Below are 13,119 nucleotides of genomic sequence, written 5' to 3' on the forward strand. Positions count from 1 at the left end.
ATATTGGGCTTCAGGAGGCCTTCGCAAATTTCTCTCTCTGTACATCCTCCCCCCTATCTTGTATGCGTATTCAACAAGCTATTCTTACTTCTAGTTACATCCATTATCTATGTTAACTTGGGAGATGTATCCAAATAGAACTTCCATTCCAGTCTTTAGGTCCTATGAGTTCAAAGAAGTCAATTTTATGCTTGACCTCAGAAGTTTGCCATTGAAATTTGATTTCTCAATCATGCAAATAAACATTTATCACAAAAAAGCATACTTATGTAATATGGCCAGAAAAAAAATAATAAAACCAAAAACCAAAAAACACCTCATGGAGGAACTCTTTCTTCTGAGTCTATGTCCCTTTTTACCACAATAACAAGAGTTCAACTTTCTTTTTAACTTTTTGATAGGCAAAAGACTATTTCTTCTGTGGCAATACATTCTCATTCCACAAAGTCCATGGTAAAAGCAAACAATACATCATCACCCTTTTCAGTCTAAACACATGCTTTTTCTTTGAGCTGTTTTGGTTCACATTTATATAAGGGGGATTTCCCTTGCCTAACCTCACTCACTTGGACTCTATTACTATTTTTAATAGTAATAAATTTGGCTTCTAAAACAACTTATTTGTGGCATTTTCTTTCATGCTTCATTCTGAAGAACTGTGACATTTCAAGAAAGCTGGACCTCTGGCGAAACTGCTCTTTTACTAAGAAAACAAAATCGTGTCCAGCCTGCTTAAAGGAGATAATTAAACTAGCTGTCTTGGTCTATTTTAGTCAATTTCCCATTCATTTGTGTATATTTGGTTCCAGCTCTTTTAATTTTCCTGAACTTTATCTATCTTTCTCAAATAGCGTTCTCTTTCTCTTTCTTTCTTTTTGGTAGTGGGAGATGCTCCACCCCCCCATCCCCAAATATCTTTTCCTTTCTTCTGTCTTCTTCTGTCTCTCCCTTCCACAACCCATCCATCTCTATGTCCCAATATTAGAACTATTCTGCATTTCTATTTCAATCTATTTGAGTCCGCTTGCTTCTCTCCTAGGCTTTTTTTTTTTTCCCCCCTTTTTTCCTGAGCAACTCTCTAAGTGTTTGCCGATAACATCTTGGGGACAGATTATTTTTCATTGGGCCCATTGTAAGAAGTAGCCAGCTTATTGCATTACTGCAGAACACATTTCAGACTATACAATTGTAACAAATGAACAACTTGTCCTCCATAGACTCTCCACAGGATCCAATTAGTTACTAAACCTTTTACTTAGGTTTTCTAATTATTTTCTGCAGTCATAGCAATTGAGATGCTGAAACAATTCAAAAAATGTTTTCATTTTGTTTCCGACTGATATATATGCATATATATGCATGCATATGTATACTGTAAGTTAAAGCAAAATTATGACTAAGCAAAAGGAACAAACCTCTAGATTAAATTATACAGACATTTAAAAGGGAATCAAATAAATACCTCTATGTCGTAAAAATGAAAGAGAAGGAGAGAGAGGCATTTTACTTCTTCTGAACATCTAGAATTTTAAGTGGTTATAATTAAAAATAAAATATAAACATTGATCTGCAAGTCATTACAACAGGTGATCACTTCAGCAAATCTATATTGCAACTTCAGCACATCTTTATTAGAACTCTTTCATTGTGGGTAAACAGCCACAAAAATAAATGCTGACTTAGAAAGTATAAATACAAATATTTAAACAAAAATATTTGCAGCATTCATAGCGCAAATTGTACCTGAACTGAAGGGCTCTGTGTGTTTTTATATATATACATATATATATATACACATATATATATATGCATATATATATGTATATATATATATTACATATGTGTGCATTATATTCACTTCTATCTAACCATATACATATATTTATTTATAATTTGCCAAATGCTATAAACAGGATACTTGAAACAAAATATATAAAAAGTAAGCATTCTATCAACTGATTTGAAAATAAACACAAGGTAAAATAGCTATGCACATAAAATTATAATTTTTTTTTTTGCTGTATATCTACAGAGACTTGAAGATACCAGCTGAAAAGCCTGTAATTTCTTTAAAGCTAGTGCTTATTAAATAGCCTGCTCCTTGTAAAATTTGATTCCACAATGGGAAAAAGCAAAAGTATTTTAATTTTTTTGAAGTCTCAATTCAAATGAAAGGAGCAGTTAAATTTTAGTTGGCCGAAAAAGCCTTTGAATTCCCTAGGACTTTAATGGTCTTTTAAAAATTAGCTCTATTTAATAAAAGAGACAAAAGTATCAAGATATATATGAATTTAGCCTATTTTTTATTTCTGTGTGTTCATAGTAAACATTTTTGTAAGTGACAAACACGGGCATATGACCACAGTATCACAATCAAGAAATTTTAAGACAACATTAACAATCACTCAAATTTATGCGGCATTTGCGCAACACAGGTTACATATTTGCAAGGTTTACCTATAAGTACAATAGGTATTAACATTTCACTACATTTAGAAAAAATAAAAGTGACCTGTTAGTGACCACATACATCAAAATATACACAACACAAACTGAAGGCAATCATTAATTTTGTCCCCTTCTGATTCATTTGAATGGGCAGTGCTGCCAACTGAAACAACTTTCCTTTTTTTTTTTTTTTTTTTGTGTTTTTTTTTTTTTGTTTTAATACTTAGCATACCAAGTGCATTTTAGAACCCAATCTTTGGTCTAAAAGTAAACAAAAGAAAAAAAAAACAGTTTTTTAAAGAAAAGGACAAAACAATAAATGGCCAAAATAATTTCTTGGGCACCTTTACTACGAATGCTTCTTAAATACAAATTACAGTTTAACATTTTAAAACTCTCCCCATAATTTAGGCTGTTCTCAAGGTCTGCGTCCACCATAAAGATCCATGATAACTTATAATACTGCACACATGGAAATCTGGCGGCTCTTAGAGATAGACTCGTCAGGTTTGAATGAAATGGCAAAGCAGTCACTATTTAGATACACATTCTACTATAATTTTGACTTCCAAACCTTATATTCTACAATGTATTCTCCCCACATTGCACCTCGCTGACACTCCACACCTTGTTAGAATAATAAACAATCCTAAAGACTGAACGAACGTACAGAAATGGGGGGGGGGCGGGGGCTTAATAAAAAATACCTGGACTTATTTTTTAATTATCATTTACAATGCAAATGTGTGTAAAACGTTCACTTACAGTCTGGTCCCAGGGATGTTAATGTATTAAAGGGTTGGAAGAAGACCCCTGATTTTGATGTGTGAAATAATCAGACAGTCCCCCGGACAGTCCCGTCGTGAAGCTCGGCAAAGAGGGTCTTAAAGACTCACAGGGCAGGGTCGAGGGGGCCTGCGGAGAGGTGGAGGAGGACGCGGCCCGGGCGCTCATGGACGTGCTGCTCTGCGAAGTCATTGACGGGTGCGGGACGTGGGGGAAAAAGTAACTGGTCTGGCCCGCAAGCAGGTTGACCGAGCAGGGGTTGAGGGAGTAGGTCCCGGAGCAGGGCACCGACAGGCCGCAGGGCACCGAGGCGGCGAGCGCGGCGGCCGTGAGGTGGTGCGTGGCGTACGGGATCTCCCCGTTGACCAGCCGGTCCACGCTCAGGCCGTTGGCCGTGGAGAAGGAGTGGTTGTTGCCCAGCGAGTTCTGAGTCAACACGGAGCTGTAGGGCATGGGGTGGCTGGGGTAGGCCGACGTGGTGCCGTTGTAGCTCAAAGTGCTGCTGGCGCGGGGGTGGTGCAGGGACAGGAAGGGCGACATGGGCCAGTAGAGGGAGCCGGCGCGGTCCATGAAGGTGAGGCCGGTGGAGGTGAGGCGCGCCCCGCGCTTGAAGGCCAGCTTGGCCCGCGACGTGGTGGAGCGGCGGCGCAGCTTGCCCGTGGTGCCGCCGATGAACACGTCGTCGCTCGACGGGTCCAGCATCCAGTAGTTGCCCTTGCCCGGGTCGTCGTAGTGGCGCGGCACCTTCACGAAGCACTTGTTGAGGGACAGGTTGTGGCGGATGGAGTTCTGCCAGCCCTGCTTGTTCTCGCGGTAGTAGGGGAAGTTCTTCATGATGAACTCGTAGATGCCGTTGAGCGTGAGCCGCTTCTCCGGGCTCTGCCGGATGGCCATCATGATGAGCGCGTTGTAGCTGAAGGGCGGCTTCTCGTACTTGCCGTTCTTCTTCTCGCCCTCCTTGCCCCCCTCCCCGTCCTTGCCGCCCTCGCCCGCCCCCTTCTTCTCCTCCCCCCCGGCGCCGGCGCCCTTCTCCTTCTCGTCCGGCCCGACGGGCGCCAGCTCCCCGGGCCCGCCGCCCGGCTCGCCCTTGCCGCCCAGCGCGTCCGCCTTGGCCCCGTCCAGGGCGGCGGCCGGCGGCGGCGGCGGCGGCGGCGGCGGCGGGAGCAGCAGCTGCTGGGGGCCCTTGTCGTCGTCGGCCGCCGGGGCGCCCCGCGCCTGGGGGGGCTGCGGCGCCTGGGGCGGCGGCGGCGGCGGCGGCTGCTGCTGCGGCGGCGGCGGCGGCGGCGGTTGCGGGGCGGGCGGCGGCGGGTGGTGGTGGTGGTGGTGGTGGTGGTGGTGGTGCTGGGGGTGGTGGCTGTTGTGGTGGCCGTGGCTCGCGTGGTGGTTGTCGTTCTGGACCGCCTCTGGCACCAGGCTGTTGATGCTGAACGAGGACTTGGGGATCATTTTCACCTCTTTCCTATCTCCCATGTCCAGCATCACCCAGTCGTCGGGGGGGAAGCGGCGGCGGCGGCGGCGGCGGCGCGGGAGCGGGACGGCGGCGCGGCGGGCGGCGGCGACCGGTGGGTGCCGAGCGGGGCGCGGGCGGCGCGGGCGGCGGCGGCGGCACTGAGCGCTCCGGCAGCAGCGCAGTTGGACCGCAGGCTCCGGCGCTGGCAAGTCATGTAGCAAAAGCAGCAACCACCCCTCAGGAATTAGAAGAAAAAAAAAAAAAAAAGGAAAAGAAAAAAAGAAAGAAAGAGAAAAAAGAAACAACCACCGCCCCGGGGGTGAAGCTCCCTCGCTCCCAACTCTACTTCTCGGTCTCCCCCCCACCCCCCGCTCCCCCCCCCTTCTGCTGCTTCCTCCTCCTCCTCCTCTCGCAGCAGCAGTCACAGCAGCAGCAGCAGCAGCCCAAAGGGGGGGAGAGCCGGGCGGCGGGCGGGCGCGTCCCGGAGCGGCCGCGGCGAGGCTGGGGAGACAGCGATCGAGGCGGCTATAGCCACAATTAATTTTCCGAGCTACAGGCGCACACTAGGGCTGTAAAAAAATTTTTGGTTTAACCTTTCCTACCGCTCGGCCAATCAGAGCCGGCGGCGTGCGGGAGCGTCTCTCGCGCCGTCGACCAATCGGCGGACCCGGGCCCACCCACCCCCGCCCCGCCCGCCGGCTCCCGCCCCCTCGGCGCTCGCCTCCCCCTCGCCGCGGGCCTGGGCCTCGCGGCCGCGCGGAGCCGCGTAGGGATACGCCGCCCGGAGCACGCTGCGCCGCGGCCCTCTCGGCGCCCCCGCCGCCCCCTCCGCCCGCGGGTCGGTCCGCCGAGATCCCCTCTCAGGGCAGCGAGCGCACACTTCCGGCCGCCTGCTCACCGTATTGGGCCATTTTCGTCTGAGCGTCAATATTTGTCGTTATTGATTAAAGTTTGTGTTCCGTCTCGGTTTTAAAAGCGGGGGCGGCCGCGGTGGTGGAGCGAAGAGTGTGGGAGCGCGGGGACGGGATGCGAGCGGAGGGCAGGAAATGGAGGAGGAAGCGGCGAGGCGCTACGGCCCGAGTCGGCCCTCCAGGCCCGGGGCGGCATTTCTGGGCCCGTAGGAAACCTGTGCCCCTCGTAGGTAACACCGCAGCGAGGCCCCGGATGGCCGGGGAGGGAAGGCCCACCCCTGGCGCGGGGAGGGGGGGTCCCGCACCTTGGACGCGGAGGGCCGAGGCGGAGGGGGTGGGCTGGCGAGCGCGGGGCCGGGCGGGGGCTACTTACTCGGTTCCTGCGGGCGCGGCGGCGGCGGCGGCGGCGGCGGCGGCGGCGGCGGGCTCGGGCTCGGGCCCGCGGGGAAGCCGGGCCCTGGGGCTGCGGGCGCGGCGGCGGCGGCGGCGGCGGCGGCGGCGGCGGCGGCGGCGGGCGGGGGCGGCTCGGTGGGCGCCTAGGGCAGCCTCCCGCGAGGAGCGGTGCTCAGAACACAATACCAAACAGTCTCGAAATAAACCAGGTAACACATGCTCTGTCTGTGCGTCTCTTCTTCCCCTGCCCCCTGCTCCGGACCGTCGCTCACGCGCTGGGCGACTCGGTGTCGCCTTCCCTCCGCCGCTGCAGCGTCTCCTCAGCTTCTAATCCGAGTTGGGAGCGAGTAGCCGCGAGCGAGCACCCTGGAAATGTTTCATTTTGCTTGTTGACATTGGAAGGAAAATAAGGGTGGGCGGCTATTTCTTTTTCTTTTTTTTTTAAGCCTTCCTGTTTTCACTCCCTCGTTTCTTTTTTCTTTCCGTTTCTCAAACGCTTTTGATCTGTGCGGGCCTTAATGCTCCAAGAACCGCACGCCGAAGCCAGGCCCTGCCCACCCCGAATGCGGACGGAAGGCGCTGGGAGCCCTGGGGACGCGGGTCCCACAGCCCCGGCTTCTCGGGCTTAGGACTGGGGAGGTTCGGCTGAGGACTGAAGTGAGTGGGAGATTGTGATTCGGGGGCTTTAAAAGGATCCCGTGGCCAGGGGCAGGGCTAAGGCCCAGCATTTCCCAGGGATTGGAATTTGGTGCGGAGCACACTGATCAAAGGCTGTTTCATCCCACATGGGTACGAAACAGACCACATTTTACGGAGGATGTAGCCCTAGAGAAGAGGGAGGTGGAGGAGAAGCATAAATGAAAGGCACTTTCCCCCTCCTCTGCAAAATCATCATCAAATGTAAACATTCACGCACTCTGATAAACTATCGAATTGTCTGGCAGATTTAGTATTTAAGAAAAGGAAGCGAGAAGAGGTGGTGTCAAAGTTCAATTCTAATAAAAAGAATTCGGGTGATGAACACAAGAATACTCAAGTTCACATGGGGTTGTGGCTCGCTCGCTCTCTCGCTCTCTCTCTCCCCCTCGGCACCCCACTCCCTACTTTGAAACCCTGAGGAAGAGAAAGAGAGAATAAACTCTGAATAACAGACGATCACCAATAGCTAGTGATTTCACATCTGTTAGGAATACCATAAAGAAACTTTGAACATCGGACTAACTGCGCTGCCCTTCCACTGTATGTATGTATGCGTGGATGGATGTATCCCCCCTCCCATTTCTACTTATTTCCTCACTTAAGCTGTATCTTCACGTGGGAAAGTTGAAGGGTCCCAGCTATCAACGTTGATGGTGACAGAGCCCCAAACTGACTTCTAAGCTCTAATTTCTTAGAGAGCTGGGTGAGCTAATGGGCTTTGTGCACCGGCTGGACAGATCTGTGAGCCTTCCTCTTCTTTCTGCTCACTTTCCTCCTTTCACTCTTCCCCCTGCCTCGGGCCTGTTATTCCTACTTTTCCTCAACTCACTTTCCTCCCTCCTCCCCTCTTCCTCCCTCCTCCCCACTCACTACCCCCCCTTCTCCTCAGCCTATTCCTCTCCCTAGCTCCATTCCTCCACCTACTCCTCCCCATTTCTCCCCCCACAACCCCCCTTCTCATCACCACTTATAATGGCACACAAGGGCTCCCTCTGAGGTGGACGGCCCGGTACGTTTTCGTAGTCGGTCTAGCGTGAAATGATTCGGTGTAACCGGATTCTTGGGAAAGGACAGGTTACGTAAACATTTACTGATGTGGAGTAACTATACTATTTGTACTCTGATATGCAGGAAGGAAAGTGTTGATTAACACAGAAGAAAAAAAAGCGAAATTAGCTGATTGCATGCTCATAAGTGCAAGCTGTCATTGAACTGCTTTTAAAATAGACACAGCTGGGTGTTTGTGTTGAAAAATTTCTTGTGTTTTTGCTAATACTGAAATAAGCATGATTTTGTATACCAAACATTTTCAGATCATTAAAATTTGTAATCTGTGCTGGTTTTAAACACAAAGAAAAGAAACAGAATCATTTCGATGTAAAATTTGCTGATATTATATTAACTCAATCAGGTCTGTACAAATTGTGCATTGTGCCTCCTAAAATCTGTTTGATCAATTTAATACACAAAGTGCCAAACGTGGGTATTGTTTGTTAACATTGGACATTTTATTCAAATCTGAGCTCAGCAGCAAACTGGAGGAGCATTCCTTGAATACAACACCAGCACTGACTGATGAATTTTTAATGTTTTAAAGGTGTTTCTTAGGTCAAGGCTGAGTGTGCATTGTTTTGTGATCTTGTATAAAATTTTAGCAGGTGAAAATAAGTTTTTCTTTTGTTTACTTTCAAAAAGCAAAAACGGGGGTCTGCTAATGAGAGCTGTAATAATCTGGTTTGATGTGCCAGGAGCTTATATTGACTGGAAAAATATTTTGCATGCAAATTAAGAATGTGTTATATTATTTTAAGGATTGCATAGATGTAAGTCTCAAAATAGGATATTTGTGTAGGAATAAATAGCTTATACTTTAATCACTCTAAAGATCTCTTCTCCCTGATGACAGAGGTCATTTGCAATTTGGGGGGAGGTGATTTTATTAACCTTTTAATAATTTTAATTGGACTTTATGGTGAGATAGAGTACTCTGTGTGTGTGTGTGTGTGTATATACACATATATATATATATATATATATATATATATATATATATATATATAAATGTATAGGTGTGGGGGTAGGCTTGTTCAACAAAACACGCACTATTTACTCAGCAGCCCACATTTGTCTCAGCAATGGCTTCTTTTTAGAACTGCTACTAGATGAAATGGAGGGGGAGGGGGGTACTTGGGCAGAGCATTGTGCAAGTTGAAAGTCCCTGGATGGAGCTTTGTGAATCCTACTGGTCAATGTGGGTGCAAATTGGATTTGAAGGACTGCCCATGTCCACCCCGGGCCTCTGTCCTAAACACATGAAGCCCCAACTCTGTATTTCCACCTCACTCAGTCCCCATGATTACTTTCAGAAGACAGAGGGTATCCAGTGGTCTCAAATCCAAAACAAATTCTGTACCAGTCTACTAGTTTCTCATCATCAGCTTAATCTTGATCTCTCACACACAAACATCTATAAATGTACACTGTTAAGGAATCAAAGCATAAGTCAGAACAAACATGATTTTCTGGTATAGATATAGTGGTAAACATCTCTCCTTCTCTGCCTGCTGTCCCACCCCATCACCTACCCCCAAAAAGAGGACAGGCCTTGTAAAGAGTCAGCAGTTCCAACAGAAGAATTGGTTGGGAAATGAATTAGATGATTTCACCTCTAGTTTTAATTAATAACCAAGGCTCCACAGCCTATTGCTTCTGAGTAGGGAGCCGCACATTTATTTTTTTCACTTGGCGGTGTTACATTAGGTCTTCCTTAAAGCCCTTCCCGCTTTCTGTCGGTTTTTCACTTCTTTTTTCCTCTCTACCTGCTAGTTAAAGAAGGGGAGGCCGTTTTTACCTAAAATCCACTTTACTTTTGGCTCCCTGGACAGTGAGTCCTTGGAGTGGCACCAAGCTCTGGCTAAAGCTCTCTTCCTGCAGATGCATAGGGAGTCCCTGACCCCAGGACGTTTGGGAACAAGTGGAACTCATGCAGAGGCATCCAGGTATTTCCAGAGACTGACGAGCCGAGGTCTGCAATCCCTTCCTAACAGCAGGTAATGGTGCTAACATTTAGTGATTGTAAGTTACTCTTTAGCGTGTTGTATCCTTGTTCTGTGGGTTTTGGTTACAGGTTATACGATTAGGTTTGCGAGAACAGTAGTGAACTAAACTTCTCAGTAAGAGGTCTTCACACCAGGGAAGTGTTACTTTTCTGCAGCAGCCCTGCCTCGTCACTCATTAGGGAGCTGCAGGTTGTCAAGCGGCTGCTCTTAGCACGCACGCGCACACCCCCAATATCCCCGGGGGCGCGCACATGTGTGCGAGCATGTGTGCGCGCGCACAAGCACACACACACACACACACACACACACACACACACACACCGCACTAAAACTAAATTAAGAAGCCGATGATTAAGACAAGCGTCTACTAGGCCTGTCATTTCAGCATCCTTCCATCATAACATTGTGGCACCGGCAATTTTGCTTGAGAACCTCGAGAAAAAAAAAAAAAAGAAAAAAACTATGGGAGAGCCTCGTATTTCAGAGTCGAAATGTTTAACTGGTATAAGCTATCGAGGCTTCGGAAGCGAGAAAGTCCAAGGTAAAGGAAGAAGAAGAAGGGCTGGATGAATGGAGACCCCTGGGACTCCACAGGCAGGTTTCCGTGATGCTGTCAGAGGCTCCAAGCTCTCTGAAGGCAAGTACACACTCATCCAAAGAAACTGCAGGAGCTCTGCAACAAAATACACTCGGGAGTAGCTTCTTCCCAATATTAGCTTGTGGAGAGCCAGGCACAGAGAGATGGACAATGAAATATTATCTCCCAGGGCCAAGGACTTTTAAAAAGTCTCTTCGAGTCTTTCAGTCAAATACTCTACACATTTTTTGTAAATATACAAAATGCCCATTACTCTTTACTTGTTTCCCATTATTTGCCAGCCCCCTTAAGATCTCCGAGGGTAGACAATTTTCAGAAGGAGCTGAGTCCCTGCTAGTGTGAGGGCAAGCCTGTTCCATTTCTTGAACTGATCCAATCGGGAGAAATGCTCCCACACCTTTTGGGCAAGCGTGCTCTGAGAGGTCCTTTTTGTCCTCAAGTTGTCCAAGGAAATGGCACAGCTCTTCCTTCAAAGGGTCAGGAAATGCTAAAGAGGAAGACAAAGAGTTGGAAGGGTGATGGTAACCGAGAATGATGAGAATGATGGAGGTCTGTCTTTAGCTTTAACCCTGGAGTCTATCTGAAAAGGGACAGTGCTTGGTGAAAGTCAGAACACAAGATAATGGATTTTCCATCAGTGGGGCATCAAACAAGGGAGAAAAAGAAAGACTTCATAAATATATATCAGGCTTAACGAAGAACTTACAGGCCTCAAAATGCTGAGCTTCTAACTATCCTGTCACCGTTCTCCTTAATTAGTTGGAGCTTCAATTTGATTTCCCGCAGGAGCCTGAATAATCTACTTTGGGAAGTGTTATAGCAGTCTTCGGAGACTGTGGTGCATCCAGTCTCCTCTATTTTGAAGCACCCTTCTAAAAGGCCCCCCAAACTCCGGTCGTTGTGAGGAAAGATGGATCTGCGTTAATCGCGGTTCTTAGGTGGTCACCTCTCAAAGGTCCACGAAGGGCACTGAACAGCCCAGGGTCCGTATAAGAGAGTGATGAGTGTGTTTGAGAAAATGCTCCTACCCACTAAGGGTCTGTGAAGGAATGAGAAAAGAAAAAAAAAAAGAAAAAGAAAAGAAAAAAACTGCAAGCGTTGGGGCGGGCAGGCCAAAAGGCACGCGGAGAAACCTCCATCACGGAGTCATTCTCACTGGGAAAGTCAAATGAGAGAAAGTAAACTATTTGCTAATCCAATAGATCAGCTCCCTTTCTAGAAACCCAGATGGACAAACCAATGAGCCAGTTTTGACTTCCTGCGTATCTCGTACCCACCTGCCTGCTCACTCTCGAACTGCGGTTCCTGTGGGTCTTCCCCCTCCCTCCTCCTCCAAAGAGCGGTGGAAACTATTGGAGCGGTGTTGCCAAAAGGTCCTGATCTTCTCCCTCCCCCGCTCGCCCCGAGAGGCTTCAACCGGGCGGGTTCCCGGCGCGGAGCGTCGCGGAGTCCCGGCTCCCGGCCCGCCGCGCCTCCCGCGCCTCCCGCGCCTCCCGCGCCTCCCGCGCGCCTGCCCCGCGCTCCTTTGTCGCCGAGCCTGCCGGGCGCAATGGAGCTCACAGGACTTGCTGTTAGGTTTCATTTCCGGATTTCCCCCCCTTATAGTTACCTTTCCAGACGAGATGTCTCGTGTTTGCACATCACGCCGGAGGCACGCACACAGATCAATATTTTTGGGCCAAGAGGTCATCTGCTACGCTGAAGGCGGAAAAAAAAGAAAATAGAGACCAGTTAATGGTTTTAAGCTTATCATTTGTATAAAGCACAGCTCCGAGTTAAAGCTTAGGGTACGGGTAGGTGAAGTTGATTCAAATATTCGGTTACACGTAAGGGGCGTTGAACCCAGTAGGGGAGACCAGTGATACCCCATCTCTCTCCCGCCCTTTGCAAGGAGCCGCATCCTGGGAGGAGAGGAGCGGCCGGGGCAGGCTAGACGCAGACTCGCGCCGGGAACAGGTTTCCGTTAGCGGGTGGAAACAAAACAACCCGACTCCTCGGTTGCAGAATCTACGACAAAGGTAGTGGGGGCGTGGGGATGGTCACTTTTATTCTGAAACACAATCCTAGATTCTTGTTCACCAATTGTAGTATCTTCCTTCTGGGTTTGTCCTAAGGCACGCAGGGGAGAGAGTAATGCTCCCGAGAAAGGCACGGTCGGCAAAGTTTGGCTCGTGAGCCTGTGAACTGTGAATCACCACGGCGAAGAGGTTTTCTTGTTCTCTCTCTTTTCTTTTCTCTTTGGAGCGTGAACTTGTTAGATAAGATAGATGAGGCCCCAAGGAGGTGGAAACGCAGGAAAAGCCCAGCTCCTTTGGAGAGCGGCGTGTGAAGCTGGCAGGCGGCGGCGCGCAGTCGAGGGGCTGAGCCGCGCAGGGCTCGCTCCGGAGCTGTCCCAACTGCTGCTCGGCGGCCGCGCGCCACACCGAGGAGAGAGCTGCGCTGGGACCGCTGCCCAAGCAGCCTACCCTTTGGCCCTGGAGTAAACAGCCCCGAAGATGAGAGGACGGCCCCTGATTGGGCCGAGTGTCTGCTCTCCAGCTCCCTGCACTGAACTGGGCCCGCGGGGTTTGTGGAAGTCCGACCACAAAACAGTCAAAGGATCATCGGAGACACTAGGTTTTTAAAGAAGTCTGGAGTCACACATGAAACATTATTTTTCTCATTAATTAGAAGTAATTCCCTTTCCCCATTTATATGTACGTACACGCTATTGATTACGCACCGCGATTTACTTGGAAAACGTTTAGAGTATCTTTAGCACACACTCCTCATTCT

General features: G+C 48.8%; 1 protein-coding gene across 1 annotated transcript; it reads right to left on the reverse strand.

Moving 5' to 3' along the window:
- Positions 1-2,286: 2,286 nt before the first annotated feature.
- FOXG1 (forkhead box G1) lies at positions 2,287-5,239 on the reverse strand. Its single transcript, XM_041759428.1, has one exon. It carries the CDS (start codon positions 4,711-4,713, stop codon positions 3,232-3,234), a length of 1,482 nt encoding a protein of 493 aa, XP_041615362.1. The 5' UTR covers positions 4,714-5,239; the 3' UTR covers positions 2,287-3,231.
- Positions 5,240-13,119: the final 7,880 nt, after the last annotated feature.

This window comes from Vulpes lagopus, chromosome 6 (genome assembly GCF_018345385.1).
Source record: "Vulpes lagopus strain Blue_001 chromosome 6, ASM1834538v1, whole genome shotgun sequence".
NCBI lineage: Eukaryota > Metazoa > Chordata > Mammalia > Carnivora > Canidae > Vulpes > Vulpes lagopus.